General features: G+C 35.2%; 1 protein-coding gene across 13 annotated transcripts in view; it reads left to right on the top strand.

The window, feature by feature from the left end:
• COL21A1 (collagen type XXI alpha 1 chain) overlaps positions 1 to 19,553 on the top strand; it is a 240,963-nt gene extending 221,410 nt beyond the window's left edge. For 12 of the 13 annotated variants that reach the window (XM_038554370.1, XM_038554369.1, XM_038554363.1 and 9 more), the window contains 11 exons: positions 1,491 to 1,544; positions 4,428 to 4,481; positions 6,516 to 6,587; positions 8,474 to 8,509; positions 11,308 to 11,352; positions 14,310 to 14,342; positions 14,914 to 15,060; positions 15,150 to 15,204; positions 15,699 to 15,899; positions 16,659 to 16,736; positions 18,269 to 19,553. In XM_038554370.1, the coding sequence (XP_038410298.1) occupies positions 1,491 to 1,544; positions 4,428 to 4,481; positions 6,516 to 6,587; positions 8,474 to 8,509; positions 11,308 to 11,352; positions 14,310 to 14,342; positions 14,914 to 15,060; positions 15,150 to 15,204; positions 15,699 to 15,899; positions 16,659 to 16,736; positions 18,269 to 18,456 (963 nt within the window). In that variant the 3' untranslated portion in view covers positions 18,457 to 19,553. The remainder of the gene's footprint in view (positions 1 to 1,490; positions 1,545 to 4,427; positions 4,482 to 6,515; positions 6,588 to 8,473; positions 8,510 to 11,307; positions 11,353 to 14,309; positions 14,343 to 14,913; positions 15,061 to 15,149; positions 15,205 to 15,698; positions 15,900 to 16,658; positions 16,737 to 18,268) is intronic. The other variant, XM_038554373.1, reaches the window with a different exon arrangement.
• The last annotated feature ends 181 nt before the right edge of the window (positions 19,554 to 19,734 follow it).

Here is a 19,734-nt window from a genome sequence, read left to right as displayed (position 1 = left end):
ATGATTATGTCCATTTTTCTAGAAATTCTCAGATTCTCAAATTTGGTCCCCCAAATAAAGATCAAGAACTCTTAATATAGATAAGCCAGAAAACAAATATTCTATCTATTCATTAAAAGACTAAGTACCATGAAAATTCTAAAACTTAATAAATGTTCTCTTTTCATTTTTTTTTAAATTACACATTTATTAAACTAATGAGGGAGAATATGTTCAGAAGAGGTAACAGGAATATCCTAAGTTAGTAAATAAATAATTTTGGCAGTTTTGAGAGTGGAAAGGGCAATATGCATTTGATATTAGAAATTATGAAAATCCTATTGTTCGTGTGCAGGATTGCATAAAAATTACAAGAAGCGATGTTGATTTTAACCTATGAATTAAATTGCCTATAATAGCTTTTTGTTTAAGTAAAACAGATCTCTTCTGTGTTTAACAGTTTATGACTTTATGTAAGTTAAAAACACAGATATTTTGTCCATTGCTTTGGTGAATTTTGCATATAAGAGTAAATAAAAATACTGTGTGTTAGATGTGAATTCAACTTTTAGGAGGTTTAAAAGAAGATTCTTCCCTTTAGAATGTAATTCTCTATCTTCAACATCACTACCTAGTCATTTGTTCATCGAAATAATAAACTTGGTTATTTACCAGTCTCTAAGTTAGCTTCCAGAAAGTGAAGGTATTGGCTAGAACTTCACTGAACTTTGAGAATATGTATATATAACATATCTAATGTTTTATACACGATGCTATGAACCAGTATATTTTACATTTTATAGTTGTAGTAATATCCTAAATTGATGGCAAAGCATAGTAGTGATGACATGGTATTTTCAATTTGATCATATTGAGATTATGTTTTCTGATGATACTAATTGCATGTTTTTTGCTCATCACATTTCCTTGGCTATGTTTAAGAGAAAGCAAATATTTTTAATGTATGTAGTGGTATTTGAGTAGAATCTAAATTAAATTAGTTCCTTGTTGCTAGAGTGATCATTGTTGTCATATTTTGAATCATATAGTTAGTTAAAATATGACCATTTTGTAACTTGAAGAGAGATTGTTATATTCAGAGAATTTATTGGATGGTAACTCAAAATATTATTTATGAAAATAGAAATTGAATGTAAAATTGACCAGGATGAATCTATGAAGAAACCTAATTATTAGCTATCTTGACAAAAGGAAGAAAGTGAGAATGTAGGGAAAAAAAATAAACATTTGTTTTTTTACTAGCTTTCCAGGAATTTTTGCTATTTATAGGTTATTTGAGCAACCGCTGTAGGAGGGCTTTGCTGGTCTCCATGCTAGCTTGTATAGATTTTTTATTATCCTTCATTTGGATATATGTGGGGAAATTTTCCCCATATTGTATTATATTGTAACAGATTAAATATGATGAGAATGTGCACCTTGGAAATGGATTTAATATTTTTTAATATTGTTTCCTAAATTACTCTCAAATCTTCCACTTAAAAATATAGGGTTTAATGGGACGTGATGGCTCACCAGGTCAGCCTGGAACACCAGGATCTAAGGTAAATAAAATAAAACTAAATAAGACAGAAAACTTAGTGGAAAATGACCATTTATGTACTCACTAAAACTTGTAATTTTACTGATTTTATTTTAAATGTGGTTTTAATTCTAGAACAGTCATTTGTAAAAATGAAATCTTAGACAAAAACTAAGCATATTAAAACAGGTTAATGTAAAACAGGTCTGGTTTAAGCTGGAAAGAGCCCAGAATCTCTCACCACTTGACCTCCTCCTCTTCTTATTGTCATCCCAAGGGTGGTGAGGATTATGTAGATGGAGTTCCAGGGAATTCGGTGCCAAACCCTACCAATGTAGACAATTAGAAATTATGATTGAGCATAGCCTTTTACCAGTTTCTAGGTTGTCTTCTTGATATTTATATTTAGTAGAATGTTTATGGAATTTTTATTGTAAAATGATTTGTGCATTTTATTAGGCATTCTCTCCTTCAGGACCGTGTGTAGGGTAGTATATTATCTTTACTTTTCATCTTTATAAAAAATGTCAGGCACACCTGACAAATATGTTTAGGATGTCAGGTTTATTCTCAAAATAGAACTGAAATTGAATACCATGGTTTGACCATTTTCTAGGTATATGGAATCCTGTGCTAAGAGAGCTTTTTTTTCCCCTTGGTTTATTAAAGGGTCAAGTCAAGTACATTTGGCTAGACTCAGACTATTCTCAACTATTCAGTGAGTAGAACGTAGGACAGCCTTCCAAAAGGAAATGATGGAATTGCTTTTTGGAAGAATTAAACCTTTAACTAGACATTGTCCCGGGGAATAGACCCTGGCATATAAAACAAGATGAGTAGATGAGCTAATCTAGTCTACTTTTAATTTTAAAACTATTTAGAGAATACAATAGGATAAAATATCATAGGACCCCAATGATCAGGGGAAAGTAGCTGCCCTTTCACCAGTGGTGGACCCTCATGAATCCTTGGAGTATTGTGTGTCCTAGCAGTAGTGTGCACAGAATTGGTATAAAAACCTTGCCAAGTGAAGATTATCCATAATTTCTCAAAGTCATTTTCTAAGAAGATACAGAGTAGTTATATACTCTTCAGTAACTGGGGTACAGTGGACTCCCCAGGGTGTTCTGGATGCTCTAATTCTTAAGAATTCAGCCTAGGATTTCATCAGCTTATTTTTATCAGCCACTTCACATTGTTAACACACACTGAGCTGGATAACAATTAAATCTGCTGGAATTTCAATAAAAGATTTTAGAACAATACTCTATGGCATCCACCACTTGAGTAGATTCTGCTGATAAGGCTGGGAAAGCAGGTGGCTCTTTCCAGGATCAGTTTGTTTATTTTTATATGAATTACTATAAAGTCTTTTCTCTCTCATCTTGTACTTATGCAATTATTTTGTTAAAAAGAGATTCAGAGTCTTAAAATTATACCTCTTAAATGTAATCTTTTCAGTGAGATACTTCAGCTATTTTTCGTGTAGTATGTTAGCTCAGGTGTTCCGCAAATAGCAAGATGGTAAATATTTTAGTCTTTCAGGGCCTTATAGCTTCTGTTACAGCTACTCAGCTCTGCTATTGTACTGCAAAAGCAGCCATGGCTTACTATGTGTTCTGGCAAACCTTGATTTACAAAACCATGCACTGGGCTGGATTTAGCGTATGGACCATAGTTGACTTACCTCTGTGTTAGTTTATTTCTGTTTGTTTTGTCAACTAACATGTTTGTAGACTATGCCTTCAGTGTCAATTAGTATGAATTTTAGAGTGGCACAAAAAAAGCTGTATTAAATGGGGCAAGGATGAGGCTGAAACTCTGTGGTAGAAATTTAGAAAACTCATTTGGTTTATAATATCTTATTTTTTAAAAGCCATTAAACCATACTATATTCTAGTTTTGAATATTATTATCTAAATGACATTAGGATATGCTAACAATCAAACCCTGTAACTTGCAGCAAGTCTTGTCACCTCTGTGAATTTCCACATAATCACTTGTTTAGGTAGAAATGTTCTATGGCTAAATTAATGCTGTTGTGTGTTGTTTAGGTAGAAATGTTCTATGGCTTAATTAATGTATTTAATTAAGTCAAATATTGTGTTTATATGTTTCTCAACCTGAGGAACCTGGGAAAATTTTCAAAAGCTGAAAATGAAGTTGGTTACCTTTACTTATTAGTATACTGTTTGGCTTTTGCTTTTGCCAGACATTGACAAGGTAGAGATTTTAGCTTTCAAAGTATTTTTGAAAACCAGCACTATCTTTGACAGTCTCTCCTTCTTAACCAGCAGACATGTTCTCTCTATATATATATATATCCAGCCTCTTTTTTAATACTTTTATATTCACTGCCTTGTCAAGTTGGTCTTGCCTTCTGAGCTTCTGTTAGAAAGGACTACACTCAAATCCTGAAAAAGAGCACAAAGCAAATGTTTTCTGGTTCATATTTTTTCAAAAAAGCCACTGTACAGTTGAAGCTAATATTCTGTCAGTTGCATACTGAAAGGTGAGTCATCCTGAGAAATTGAAACAGGGAAAAGATGAAGATTCTCAATGTATAGGATGTTATTAAAATACATGGCTCTGGCTTCTGGAGTATGGAGATCCAGCTAATTAGCACTGGTCACTAAGGATTTGACTCTTGTCCACTACTTGGAGCTGCTAGCTTTAAAACATGCTTTTAGAAGCTTTATAAATATGGGGACTCATTCCTTGCCTAAAAGAAATTTTCTTAATAAGTAGGCTTAAAAAAAATAAGTAGGCTTAACATAGTCTATGTTTCAAACAGTTAGAGAATTGAAAATGTAAAAATTATTTTAAGTATATTCCCTTAAGTGTCTATATCAGGTATATTGTGACTACATTTTAAAAAAATTCAAATGGTTTGATGCATTGACAGGGAAATAAAGGTGAACCTGGACTTCAAGGGATGCCTGGGGCTTCTGGACTAAAGGTAATTATCATTTGATGCTTTTGGAAATATATTCAAAGAATTATAAATCCCCTTCATTATTTGATGAGATTACCATTTTGTATCCCTTAAGAAAAGTTACACTATATGAAGGATTATCTTTATTACAGAATTAACAAATGTGAAAGAAAATGGCCAATGTGAAGTTTCATTTGTCTTTTGGATACTTTGTCATGGTTTGGGTAATAAAGACATAAAATACCCTTTGGCTTCATTTTTCTAGAAACGGTAAAGGCCATATACTAATGTGAACTTCCTCTTTGGTCCAGAGAATATTACTTTCATCTACAACTGAAAGAAAGTGTGTCTGGCTCCCACAAGTGGTGCTATTCCTTTGTTTGCTGATTGATGGGACTTTAGAGTGGGGACTCACCTCGCTTTATACCAGTTTCCTCCAAACCAAAGGGTTAATGTTTATTTCAATAGGATTTTCAATTCTCTTCAAGCCTTAAACAATCTACAGTAATATTCAGCAGCTCAGGAATGGGCATAGTAAGTAAAGACGGCAAAACTGTTTCTACAAAAGAGAGAGTAGGCTTTGTCAATGTGATAGAATTATTGGTAAATCTATTGGTAAAACTCAAACCAAAAAACCATGAAGCCAGTACAGGATCCATCCCATATCTTACAGATATTACCTAAATGTCACTGATGCATCATCATTCTAACTTTCAGAAAATTTCCTTATGTAAGACTTTTAAGAAATCTTTATTTCATAAAGGAAATAATCCCTATGAGATGATGAAGAATGGAGGAATTAAGTTGTGGAACATTATCTACACTAGAAACAGCTCAAGAATTTACTTCTAAGAAAATAATATTACACATGTATGAATTAAAAAAAGAAGTATATATACAATTTAGCTACAAAGATGTTCACATCAATATTTATGAAAATAAAAATTGTGAAAACTAATGTTTAATGATTAGCATTTTATTAAACAAATATGGTAAATCAATACAGTAAGTACTATTTTATAATTTAAAATTACGTTTTAGGGATCCCTGGGTGGCGTGGTGGTTTAGCGCCTGCCTTTGGGCCCAGGGCACGGTCCTGGAGACCCGGAATCGAGTCCCACGTCGGGCTCCCGGTGCATGGAGCCTGCTTCTCCCTCTGCCTGTGTCTCTGCCTCTCTCTTTCTCTCTGTGAGACTATCATAAAAAAAAAAAAATAAGAATTAAAATTACGTTTTATTTTATTTTATTTTATTTTTTTAATAATAAATTTATTTTTTATTGGTATTCAATTTGCCAACATACAGAATAACACCCAGTGCTCATCCCGTCAAGTGCTCCCCTCAGTGCCCGTCACCCATTCACCCCCACCCCCCACCCCTCCTCCCTTCCACCACCCCTAGTTCGTTTCCCAGAGTTAGGAGTCCTTATGTTCGTCTCCCTTTCTGATATTTCCTACCCATTTCTCTCCAAAAAAAAAAATAATAAAAATAAATAAAATTACGTTTTAAAAACAGTGGCAGGGACGCCTGGGTGGCTCAGTGGTTGAGCATCTGCCTTTGGTTCACAGCGTGATCCTGGGATCAAGTCCCACATTGGGCTCCCTGCAGGAAGCCTGCTTCTCCCTCTCCCTGTGTTTCTGTCTCTCCCTGTGTCTCTTATGAATAAATAAGTCTTTAAAAAAAAAAACAACTTGGGATCCCTGGGTGGCGCAGCGGTTTGGCGCCTGCCTTTGGCTCGGGGCACGATCCTGGAGGCCTGGGATCGAATCCCACGTCGGGCTCCCTGCATGGAGCCTGCTTCTCCCTCTGCCTGTGTATCTGCCTCTCTGTCTCTCTCTGTGTAACTATCATGAATAAATAAATAAAATCTTTAAAAAAAAATAATTAAAAAAAAACAACTTTTCATTCTTTACTATGTCTGTAGTAATAACTCTAAATGTAGTAAATAAATCTAAATTGTAACCATCAATTATACATTTGAGATATATGTAGAGATAAAAACAATAGGGTTTTTCATAAGCAGTAGGTCTGCAATCTTTATGTAATTTCTGTTACCTAGGGAGAACAAGGAGCAGTAGGTCCCCCAGGAGAACCAGGATACCTGGGTTTACCTGGAATTCAAGGAAAAAAGGTATGTGTTATTTAGGAGATATAATTAACTTTAATCACCTTTTAACATAGAAGTCTTCCTTTTGTGATCATACTTTTAATGATAAGCTGACCTTTATATTTGGTATACGTATGATATAATCCACCCTATGACCATAGCTGGGGCATCTTTCATGTCTCTACAAAGGTGTTGTCTCTTAGATGAAGGCTTTGGATGCAGCGCATAGGTCAGAAAATGTAAACATATCCGTAAGTAATATCCTATAAATTTAGGTGGTTTTGCAGTCTGTCCGGGTGAGTCAAGAATTTTATAGGACAAGTATTCCATGTCAGGGGCTCTTACCAAAATGTGAATATTACTCTTACCAAAACTGGGGCAAAGTCTACAAAGATAAAAATCACAGCCCTAGGGATCCCTGGGTGGCGCAGCGGTTTAGCGCCTGCCTTTGGCCCAGGGCGCGATCCTGGAGACCCGGGATCGAATCCCACGTCGGGCTCCCGGTGCATGGAGCCTGCTTCTCCCTCTGCCTGTGTCTCTGCCTCTCTCTCTCTCTCTCTCTCTCTGTGACTATCATAAATAAATAAAAATGTTAAAAAAAAATTACAGCCCTAATGTTTGACCATGAAGTTCCTATTTATGAATGATTACACTACATAGAATTTCACTTAAAATTAATTCAAGGAGTTTAAACTACAAATCATGTATGCTGATAGAAAATGTTTTGGTGAGATAAGAGAGCAACACTTTAGATTCATAGTCTCTCTCTCTCTTTCTCCTCAAGTAAAGGAACCCTGAAGCTATATCTGTATACATAATATTTGGGAGTTTTAAGTCACCACTGACTGCCCATTTGTCAAAAAGTCAATGCCACTGCGAATGTAGATGTTTCAGGCTTAAAGTAAATATATTGGCTTTTATTTTGGAAAGGATACAAACTTATGTCTTCATCTTTATATCCCTTCCTGTTTTAGTTTTTCTCCATTTCATTTTTTCTGTTTTTCATGTATTATATACTTGGCCCCTAGGTTATTAGAACCAGTATGATCCTTGACTTTTTTGTTCCACTGAGCAGCTGGCAATACTTGCGGAGACAGGGATGACCCTCCTGACAGTGATTAAATGTTAGAAACTTAGTGAATATTAAGTAAACCTACTATGAATATATGTTTAGAGAAATTTCTTGTTCAAAACTTATGTTTTAAAAGATTGCCTATATTTTGTTTGCTATAAACACAAAACTCTCTAGAAAGCATGGTAAGGTAGAAGAGAAATTTGGAAACAGTGCCCAAGTACATCTTAGGGCAAGTGTTTATCTTTCTTGATATGTGGATTCATTACATTCCTATTCATGTCCTTGTAAGAACATGGACAATGAACTAACTGGTCTCAAATGCCTCCTCTAGCTGAAAAATCCTAGGAGTGTTTCTATTCTGGAATATGGATTTTCCCCCCAAAATTCATTTTTGAAGCCTATGTTTTCTAAAATACCATTTCAGCATTATGTGTTACTTCATTGTGTCCTATAATGTGTGGCTATGACTGGCCTAATGAAGATTTTCATTTGATTTCATAAAACAACAATTGTCAAAATGAATTGTCTTATGTTTGTTTAACCTCAGATGGTGATCAACATAGAAAAGTTGTCTTATACCTGGTAAAATAGAAATTGTAGTAAATTTTCCTTCCAAATGTAAGAGCACAAGCCAGTGTTTATTTAGAGCATCATTTTGACATAATGGGGTTTTACTCTCTTCCCAAATATTGTTTTGGAATCAGCTTCTGCATGTAAGGCACTTTCAGAATTTGTGTGAAGCCATATATTTTTCTTTCCTGTGGAAAAAATATGTTTACTTGAAAGGATGCTGAAAATCCTAGATTATGATAGACATTAAACTGCCTTTTTTCAGGGGGACAAAGGAAGTCAAGGTGAAAAAGGCATTCAGGTATGTTGCTGACTTTATTTTTGCTTGGCAATAAAAGCAGGACTTTGTTTTTTTAGTTCTTATGTAGCTTTTCCAGCTCCTTCCTGTTTCACCATCAGCATCTAAGCATTCAGTCCCAGCTTTCTGCTTGTATTCTAAACTTGTCAACATCAGATTTCATTTTACGATTCATCTCCACTTCACTGTTGAAGAAAACTTGGGAGCCAAATGATTCAACGGAACAGATACAGATTTTATTCCATATTTCTAATATCTTTATTTACAGAAAGTATGTATGTTTCCAGAAATGATTTGAAATGGCTTATGGCACAAATACATTAGTTCAAACTAACAGATGGAAGGAGAATCATATGAAAAAATTAAATCAGGCTGGGGAGATCTAGTGATTTAGAAGGATGTTTCATTTGGGTGTCTCTAGAATTTCTGGAGGCATAAAGGGAAATTACAAATTAAAGTAATAGTAGAGTTAGAATCTACTAAGGTCACATTCTCAACAATTGTTATTCAACTGTTGATTCAGTATCTTTAACTGGAGATATTCAAGTACTATGATTTCTTTAAGTTACTTTTGAAATTAGGAGTTAGGTGAATTTTAAGGAAGTGTCTGTGAGCTCTAGACACACATTCCAATTTTCCCTGTTGGTACTGAGTTTGGATGTCTCACAAGCACATGACTATGTCCAAAACAGAACCTGTCACCTTTCCCCATAAAACATCTCTTACTCTGTATTTTGTCTTGGTAATTGGAAGCACTAGGTAATGGTCTGAAGGAAGAAATCTTGAAAGTTATCTTAAAACTCAGACTCCTCTCTCTTCACCTGCAGTTTCACATCTAAATCTACTTGGAACTCAGCCCCTTCTCCCCATCCACACTGTCCTAATCCTTTCTTGTCATGGGTCTTAGATGACTGCTGTCATCTAAGTAAGATGTCCTCCTCACTGGACCCCTGGAGTGCAGTTGCCTTCCTTCCTCCCGTGCTCCGACCAGCATGTGTAACTAAGCTACACATCCACTGCTCAAGAATCCTTCTGTGGTGCCTCACACATTTCAGGATAAAGTCTGTCCCATAGGGTGCTACCTCCTTGACTAATAACTCTTTTTGGCCTCTTAGGGTTGAGTTGTTTCCCCTACCCTGTAGAAAGCCCCTTCTGTCAGATGGCCCTTCTGTGTTCCAGGAGTATCCAACCCACGTGTTTAAGTATGCCTTTTTATCATTCTTGAAATATTGGCTTATCTTTCCCATCACAGTAAGCATCTTGAAGGTAATAGTATCTTTGTTTTGGTGTCCCTGTGGGCCAGCAAATTGGTGTCATTCGATAAATATTGGGAATTCACTTAAGTAAATAAATGAATAAATCATGATTCAAGAGTGTTTTAAATTGAAATCACTAGATCATTGATGGATATTATCTTGGTACTTGTTTTCCTAGAAATTGCTGATTATCTTGTCTAACATAAGGATGATGTAGTACTTTCTGGGCTAGGACCCTGCATTGTATATAATGGATATCCATGTATTTATTACATGCACAAATGTGTTTATGTTTCTATTAATTTTCCTCTTTTCTTATTTGTCCTGATTTAAAGACCTTTATTTAAAATGTTTTTTACATACTTTTTCTGTTGAAGTATGACTGACATTTAACAGTATATAGTTGACCCTTGAACAATGTGGGTTTGAATCCCCATTTCCACTTATATGCAGGTTTTTTTCAATAAATACAGTACAGTATCGTAAATGTATTTCTTTTATGATTTTTCTTAACATTTGCTTTTCTCTAACTTAATTATAAGAATATAGAATATAATACATATACAAAATATGTGTTAATTGGATTCTATTGTTAGGGTTCTCATCAATTGTGGACTATTAGTAGTTAAATCTAGGGAGAGTCAAAAGTTATACACAAATTTTTAACTTTGAGGGAGGTTGGTGTCCTCAACCTCTGCATTGTTCAAGGGTCAGTTATATTGCAGATGTACAACATAATGATTCAAAATGTGGATACACTGTGAAACATCATCACAGTAGTCGAGTTACCATCTATTGGCATACAGAATTAGAAATTTTTTTTCTTTTGATGAGAATTCTTAAGAATTACTCTTTTAGCAACTTTCAAATATACAATTTGGTGGTATTAACTGTAGTAACCATGCTGTACACCCATCCCCGGGACAGCTTTGTTTTATAACAGGAAGTTTGTATCTTTTCACCCTCTTCACCTATTTCACCTCCCCCCTTCCTTCTGGCAATCATTATTCTGTTCTCTGTATCTATGAGGTTGGGTGATTTGGTTTGGTTTGGTGGTTTTATTTTGTTAGATTTGACATATAAGTGAAATCATACTATATTTGTCTTTCTCTGTCTGACTTATTTCACTTAGCATTATGCCCTCAAGTTTCATCCATGTTGTCACAAATGGCAAGATTCCATTTTTTAAAATGTATGAGTAGTAGTCCACTCTTGTAGTGTATTTTTAATTTTTAAAAATTATTTTAAAGATGTCTTCTTGTCTTTGCATGTGTATAGTCAACACTGAATATAATTATGTCATAGAAATTAATCAAATGTCCACAGCCATTGGATTTTTAAATTATTTTCATGTTGTTAATGTTAGGTTTGACTCTTTTTCCTTCCTCTGAGAGACTAACCTCTGTCTCTTACATCATCTTACATATTTGCATCACTGCTTTTGTGACCTTTCTTCTTGACTACAGTTTAATACATAGTTGTGTCTTATATGTTATTGCATTGTATGTGTGCAAGCTAATAAATAATTTTTATTACATTTTAAAGGGCCAAAAGGGAGAAAATGGAAGACAGGGAATTCCAGGGCAACAGGTATTTTTGTTTTCTCTGATAGACAATGAAATGACATCACATAACTGGATGGTGTTGGGAGAGGGTTACTTGCAAATGGAAACAATGGATACTGCCATACAGTGGTAGTATCTCCATATAGCTACTGTTCAGTCTTGATTTTCTTTCTTGCAATGTGAGTAGTTGAAGCCTATAAGTAGTGGAGAAATGTACTTGTTTCCTGCTTGTGTGCTCAGAGAGATAATTTACTACACTAGAGATGTATTAAAATGCTATCTTGAGGGACTGTGTTATAGAATAGATACATAGTAAGATTGTCTTGCTTCTTCCCTGACTAAACTCTCCTCATTAAGTAGAGCTTCAGGGAGATTGCCATATGGCCTGCAAGTTCAGTCAGTGCAATTTAAATTGCACCAAAAGACACATAAAAGTGATTTGTACTTCATGTTGCTTGTGTGCTGCCGAACTGCCAGTAGTTTAGTTCAGATCCAACTTGGGCCACACTTGGAAGGGAAAACTGCACATATGAGTCCCCTCATGGGATAGACCTCTTTCAAATGTGACATTACAGAAAGATTCACTAATTAATCTGGTTCTGGAGATAGGAGGATAAAACTGAGTAATGTCTTCAAAGACAGGGGTCTCTGTGTCCCTCACCTGGAGAAATTTGAGAAACCATGGGGGAGAGGTCTGAAAGCATATGGTCACAAGGTTGTCTGCAATATAGGATGGAAGGTGAGTGCTAATAATCAGAAGAGTTGAGAATTGAGAAACTAACAAGAGCAAAAATAACTAAGAGGAGAAATGGAGAATGGACTAAGTTTGCCTGCATGCAACTATGTTCAATAAAATGTGTCTTTTAATTTTAGTGCTCCTCCACTTGACTCAGATCCTCTTGATGACACAACCATCTACGTCCCCATTCCCCTCATTGGCAATGCAGGCTGATCCCCTTGGTTGCCCTAAATTAATCACACAATATGTATAAACAGCTGTTCTCAAAAGAGAATCTTCACCTCTTCTTCCATTCAACCTCTGTAATCTAGGCCTTTCACCAAAAATTCTTAAAATAACTGTCTGAAAAGAAGGCTATTTCCTGTGGAGTCTGAGCTCACAACTTAGCTAGGTCCCTGGCTTTCAGAAGACACTCTCTCCACATTTTCCTTAACATGTTTTTTTTTTTTTTCTCTCACTTTTCAAGAAAAATAGCGGTCTGATCCCTCGGCAGGAATCAAGTTCCCCTGAAAGCTTCTGCCCTAAATTTGTTGGATGGTGCATTTCTCACCACCAGGAACTCTGAGCCCTGCTGGAGTACCTGGGAGTCAGAGCAACTATTGCTTTTCAGCAAGTGAATAGTTGGCCCAGGCTCTTTAAATAATCAGTACTAGTTACCTGTCCTCCTACCAAGTGCTGCCAGTGTGTGCTTTCTTGGCCTCTGTTTTGTTTTTCGCTCATGAAATCATCCTAGTGAATTCTCAGATGACTCTAATTCATTTCTAGTCCTGAGAACTCATCTCTTCTGTCTTTTCTCTTACATGAGCTCCAGTTCTAAGGTTACATCTGGTAGGGAAAACCCCTGTGTTTTTTTTTTCAGAAACCTCGATATTTAAAGAATAGTCTTGCAGGGTTTTACTCACTATTTTTATATGAAAACTTAGTGGGGTTTTTTTGCTTTCATTTTATTATATTTTTACTTTTTAAAGATTTTATTTATTTACTCATGAGAGACAGAGAGAGAGAGGCAGAGACACAGGCAGAGGGAGAAGCAAGGCTCCATGCTGGGAACCCCACGTGGGACTCGACCCCAGGTCTCCAGGATCACTCCCTGGGCTGAAGGTGGTGCTAAACCGCTGAGCCACCTGGGCTGCCCTTGCTCTCATTTTAATTTGAGAATCTGCCTCTGTCTGTTGCCAGACCTAATTTGTCTTCTCTTTGGTCTCATCAGGGTAAACATGTTCAAGGAACCTAGAGATGCAGCAAATTAAATATTCAAACTCAAAATTCATTGTGTGAAATGTTATACACTAAATTTTATATTGAATTGTAGGAACACCAATTTTTAATTATAAAGTTGAATAATGAAATCCTATCTGTGAATGTGCAAGCTCTACCCTTGTCCCTCAACTGATATTGGGTAACTTTATAGCCTGAGTGAATGAATTTCAAAAATGGGAATTTTAATGCCTTTCCTGAAATTTTAATTTCTTCCTTATCTCTGTAATTTGTCATTGAATATGAATGAATGAATATGTGAGAGATGAGTAGGAAATAATTTAATAGAGCCATCCAGATGCATTCAGTGCTTGTAACAGTGAGCGAGTTTCCTGTGTGGGCTCATCAGTGTCTATATTACTTGGGAAGAATTCCAGAGCATATCTCACACTGCTTTTCTAACCTCTGAATTATCAGCAATGAGTGGTTTAGGCATAGGACACATAGGTATTTTCTTCCCTATTAATCACTTTTGATGGCATCTTTTGCTTTAACTCATCTTTTATAAGTAGTACTCAGGAATGAAACAGTTATGTAAATGAACATTTTTATATTATCCAGTTAGCATATTGCTTTGTCATTAGTTTCCTTTAAAAAGGCAAAAACAGTATCACATGTAATTCTCTCACTAATTCTGTCAGTACTTTTCAGGGATCCCTGGGTGGCGCAGCGGTTTGGCGCCTGCCTTTGGCCCAGGGCACGATCCTGGAGACCTGGGATCGAATCCCACGTCGGGCTCCCAGTGCATGGAGGCCAGCTTCTCCCTCTGCCTATGTCTCTGCCTCTCTCTCTCTCTGTGACTATCATGAATAAATAAATAAAATCTTTTTTTTTTAAATAAATAAAATCTTAAAAAAAAATTCTATCAGTACTTTTCAAATTGAAAACTAAAGTTTGATAAAATGTCAGGTAAAAGGTGCATGCCATGTTTCTAGTACTGTACCTCGCACATTGATTGTAGTTTTTTTTTCTATTAATTTTCTAAGGGAATTCAAGGCCATCATGGTATGAAAGGAGAGGTATGTTTCTTTGTGTCTTATGCTCTATTTCAGTCCTTATTGCTTGCATTTTCAGTACTGTATAAATCTAGCTATTGACATCACAAACAGAAAATGCCTTTCAAGTTCATTTCTTAGTGATTTTCTTAATATGTAGATTCATTCAATTAGTTATGAAATGTTACATATCTGTGAATATTAATGGTTCTTCTTCTAGATTAGGAGCTAAGTTTTTTCCTCTTTGTCCTGCATATATTTCATCAGAGAATATCGTGTTTCTGTATTTGTCTCTCTAGAATTTAAGCTCTTTGGGAACAGGCTTGTGTCACATTAAATGTATTGCCTACACAATACACTCAATAAATAGAGGATATTTGTGGAGTTGGGTGGATGGGTGAATAAATGACAGTTTAATATGATGTGAAATTTCCCTTCTGATCAATAGTAGCATTTCGCAGCTGTTCCCTGGATAATGTACATTATATATATACATGTATATATTCATATGCTCATATCCTTAAGGAATTTTGCAATGCAATTATACCTTCTGAAATATTTAAATAGAACTTTTAAAGATTTATTCTGATTTTAGAGAGGTGAGAAGGGGGAGCCTGGTGTCAGAGGTGCCACTGGACCAAAAGGAGAGTCTGGGGTGGACGGCCTAATGGGGCCTGTGGGCCCCCAGGGGCAGCCTGGGGAAGCAGGTCCACAGGGACCTCCAGGACTAGATGGGAAGCCCGTACGTATTCTGCTTCTTTCTCAGTTCTTATGTTTTCATTGCTTTTTACTTAGTATGTACATGTTATAACCCCTAATAATTTGATGCAGGGGAGAGAATTTTCGGAACAGTTTATTCGACAAGTTTGCACCGATGTATTAAGAGGTAAGTCTCAAACAGATTTTATAACTTTTTAAAATTACTAAAATCATACAGATTCTTGGTAGAAATAATAAAAGATATAATTAAGATAAGAACATAAAGGACATTTATAATCTGTTTTTTCTCTAGATGGGTAGTTTATGAAGATGGAAATGATATGTCTCTTTTATAATCTTTTCAATAAAACAATTTATCGTTATTTCACCATGGAATTAAATTTTCTTCTCTGACATAATTCTGGTCATTAAATTCATAAATATGGATGTCTATAATTTGCCAATTTCTTTTTGGGGGGTGCTTTCACTCTCCCTCCCATTTTAAGCAATTGCTACAATAAAATGATTACACAGAACAATGAGTATTTCCAGAGTTAAATTCCTAGAAGTGAAATTATTGGTCAACAGATAAGCCTCTGTAAATTGTGAAAAATGATTAGAAATGTTAGTAATGCCCATTCACCATTTAAACGTAAGGGGTGGGACTTATTTGTTTTTAAGCTCAGCTACCAGTCTTACTTCAGAGTGGAAGAATTCAAAGTTGTGATCATTGCCAGTCCCAACATGGTTCCCCTGGTATACCTGGGCCACCTGGTCCCATAGGCCCAGAAGGTCCTAGAGGATTTCCTGGTTTACCAGGAAGAGATGGTGTTCCTGGATTAGTTGGTGCTCCTGGACGTCCAGGTGCCAGAGGATTAAAAGGTACTTAACTTCATATACATAAGCAAATGAACAAGAAAGGGTAGTTTTTTTGTACCTACACTCTAAACTGATTTAATTAGGCAAGAGCTCATCTTTGTTTTTATGATGACAAAAAAAGCTTTTGTCTTCCAAAGTCTTTAAACTTTGTCAACTAGTTAAAAAGCAATTGTTTTATTTTCTTAAAGCAATATTCTAAAGTAGAGAAAGGTTAAAGTTTGAAGCTTGTGAAATTATAAGTTAGAAATTTTGACTATGCACTTGGAGATTTTGCCTGAGTCTTTAATAAGAAGGTCTTTAAATAGAAAGTCCAAACACTATTTCCTTTATTTTGACTTTAGTAACTTGTGTTGTGTTATCGGAAAGATTTTTTCTCTTACAGGAAAAATCATGTTTTGCAACCAAACTTCCTAATAGCCCACAACTTACTTCTCTTAGAATGTTTATGTGAAATGTCAGTTGATAATTCTTTCCTTTTTATTTACTATTATGTGAGCAGTTTAGATGTTCAAAGTAATAAACAGAAAGGGCTAATAATCCCAAACCATTTTCCTTTTTAATATTAGATCTTGTTACATATTTCCAGATCACTGATAATTTTGGTAATCTTTGCTTCAAAAATTATAATAATAAATGGCAAGCTATTTTTAAAAGATTTATTTTTTCTTTCAATGTGTGTATTAACAGCTTTGAAAGAAACAATCTAGGAGGAAGTGATTTTATAGGAAAAGTAAGCTTACTCTCATCTTTGACACTCTGTAGGCCTACCAGGAAGAAATGGGGCAAAGGGAAGCCAAGGGTTTGGGTACCCCGGAGAACAGGGTCCCCCTGGTCCCCCAGGTAAGACTTGCTATATGCTTGTAAATGTTGCTGCACATTTGGCTTTAAGAAAATCATCACAAATCTATGTCAAGAAATTTGAAATCAAGACATTTGTTTACTTTTTTGAATGAGTTGCATTCAACACATTAAGCTCTAACTCCTAGAATTTTCTTCCTCTATCATATTCATGAATCACTCAAGATTTTCTCTTGTTTATCATTTAGATGCTTTAGAAGACTACTCTGTAGACTAGTTATTGAATGGTTTTAGTGACCCATGCTTATCTAGCGTGTATCACTGTTCAGTCTTATGATTCTCAAGGAAGCAGAATAACTGTAATGGTAGACTCTTAAGTCACCCCCTGCTAGCTGTATTATTTAACTTGGTTATGCCAGCATTTCTGTTATGAAATGGTGATGAGATATTACCTGGATCATGACATTATTAGAAAATGATATGAGTTAATACATAGTGCTTTTGGAACAGTGAATAAATAACAATCATGTTTTTAATAAATGTGTACTATTATTATTTTATTTATTATTTATTTATTTTAAATATTTTATTTGAGGGAGAGAGAGAAAGAGCATGTGAGAGGGAGAGAAAGCATGAGGGGAGGGGGGCAAAGGGACAAGCAGACTTCCCACTAAGCAGGAAGCCCCATTTTGGCTCTCTCCCAGGACCCTGAGATCATGACCTGAGCCGAAGTGAAACACTCAACTGACTGAGCCACTCAGGCACTCCCTGTTATTATTTTAGATGTTATTACCTCATGAAGCTTTTGGGTAGATCAAAGAATTCAACAGTTTTTATGTAAAATACTTGAGACAATATCTACAGTTGTAGTTAAGTGTTAAATAAATGTTTCTGAGTAGTAGTAACCGGAATAATTAGTAGTAGAAAGTTCCTCAGACTGCTCTGCTCCATTTCAAAACCTGAATATTTTGTTATTTTGTTTAATCAACTTTAAAAGACCAGTATCCTAAGTTAACTGTCCTTCCTTTGAGCATACTAATTGAACTAATTAGACTAATTAGTCAATGGTTCACAAATTAGTGCTATAACACCTGTGTGTATATATTAATCACAATTATATCATGGTAATGACTATATATTTAAATGTGGAAACTTTAAAAATGTGTATAATAAAAATAGTCATCTTACTGTAAATATGGCACAACAGTGATGTTAATTGAGTTTTAGCTTACTGATCTATTCACTTGCTAATTTATAAAAATATTGGCAGAAGATATGCTGGAAATTTAGGCAATACCAATTAAAATATTAGGATGCTAGCTCAGTGTCTTCATCAGCATGGTGATTGCTGTATTGATATAGCTTAGCCCAGCTTTATGAAAATTATGGATTATTTTTGCATAGTTTTTTTCCAAGTGGAAGGTATATAGAATTAGCAAGAGATTCTCTCCTCTTTTCACATTTGTGCAAATATGTTAAAAAAATTTTTTTTCAGTTTAAGTTTCTTACAGAATCAGCTATATCAAAAAAAAACCAAACTCCTCTGTTCATATATTGCTCATGTCCCATTTTAGGTCCAGAGGGCCCTCCTGGAATAAGCAAAGAAGGTCCTCCAGGAGATCCAGGTCTCCCAGGCAAAGATGGAGATCATGGAAAACCCGGAATCCAAGGGCAACCAGGACCCCCTGGCATCTGTGATCCCTCACTATGTTTTAGTGTAATTGTTGGAAGAGATCCATTTAGAAAAGGACCAAACTATTAGTGTCTGATGCCTCATTCAGCAATCTAGGCATGGTGCTTTTCTTTTATGGTCTTTTGCATCTCAGGAAGATAACAACAGTAATCCCTTGAAAAGAAACTAAAGTACCTCGGTGTTTTTATTATTATTTTTTTCTTAAGGAAAAATATATAAAAGTTCACATATACTGATTTTAAAGGCTCTGCAGTAATTCAGAGCCTTTAGATTAGTAGCATTAACTAAATCTCAAGGGTTTCTTCTAAGTCCATTTATTTTAATCAAAGTTGAATATAAAAAAAACCCCACCATTGCCTGTTAGCCAGTCAATTCCAGTCACTGTGAAATATTTCACATTCAGCCTCCATGCAGCAGAGTATTTGAGTTCAATTTCATGTCTTTGTGAATTTCATGTTTCATATCTCATAGCACATGCTTGTACATTAGCCAAAACATGTGTCTGGTGTTGTTGGAAATAACATCAGGGTTGATACTCAGCTGGGACAGACAGTGTTGTCATACCAGTCATTTACTCCATTGTCTGCTTATTGGGTAGGGACAGTGGACTGCTGGTCGTTCAGTGTTTTGAATATCACCTCTGAATGAGATGAATGTGTTTCTTAAAGTACATTAGCAAATTCTCAAATTCGGTTAATGATTATGCTAAGAAAGTATTGATTACATTGGGAGTGGTCATAATTGTGTAACATTAAAAACATGTTAGAAGAAAGTTTCATTGTACCCCATCAATATGTTCAAAGGAAATGCAGGTTCAGGAATACTAAAAAGACTCCATTCTTCACATTAGCTTTGTAATTGGAATGTTTGTTGTATGCCTTCATTTTCCATTTCACTTATTATATGTGTATGTTCCTATTATGTTAACTTTTATTGTAGCAAAGCTTATGGGAATAAATGCTCTAGTTGAAAGGAAAGGTAACTCCACAGATCCTAGTATGTCTTGATATTTTTAGCACTTTAGATACTTTAAAATATTATGAACAGTCTTTGTGTACTGTACTTACTGCTTTTGTAAGGAACATATTTGAGATATTTCATCCTAATCATGCTCTAAATTTTGTTACATGCTTGTTATTCAAAGTTCAATAAAGTTTTGTACAACAGGCTTGTTTGCAGTGGTTTCTTTTTTATACATAATAGTAACTGTTGAGTACTATATCCACAACACATGGTCATTTATAAAATGGGTATACTTTATTAAATTATTTACCCTATTCTTTAAAAACATGTCCATCTGAAATAAAAACTTAGAAATTCCAGTAGTATGCTACTCACATAGATAGG

The sequence above is a fragment of the Canis lupus genome, chromosome 12 (assembly GCF_011100685.1).
Source record: "Canis lupus familiaris isolate Mischka breed German Shepherd chromosome 12, alternate assembly UU_Cfam_GSD_1.0, whole genome shotgun sequence".
Taxonomy (NCBI): domain Eukaryota; kingdom Metazoa; phylum Chordata; class Mammalia; order Carnivora; family Canidae; genus Canis; species Canis lupus.
Note: the sequence above shows the minus strand (reverse complement) of the source record. Positions and strands in the feature narration are given on the sequence as shown.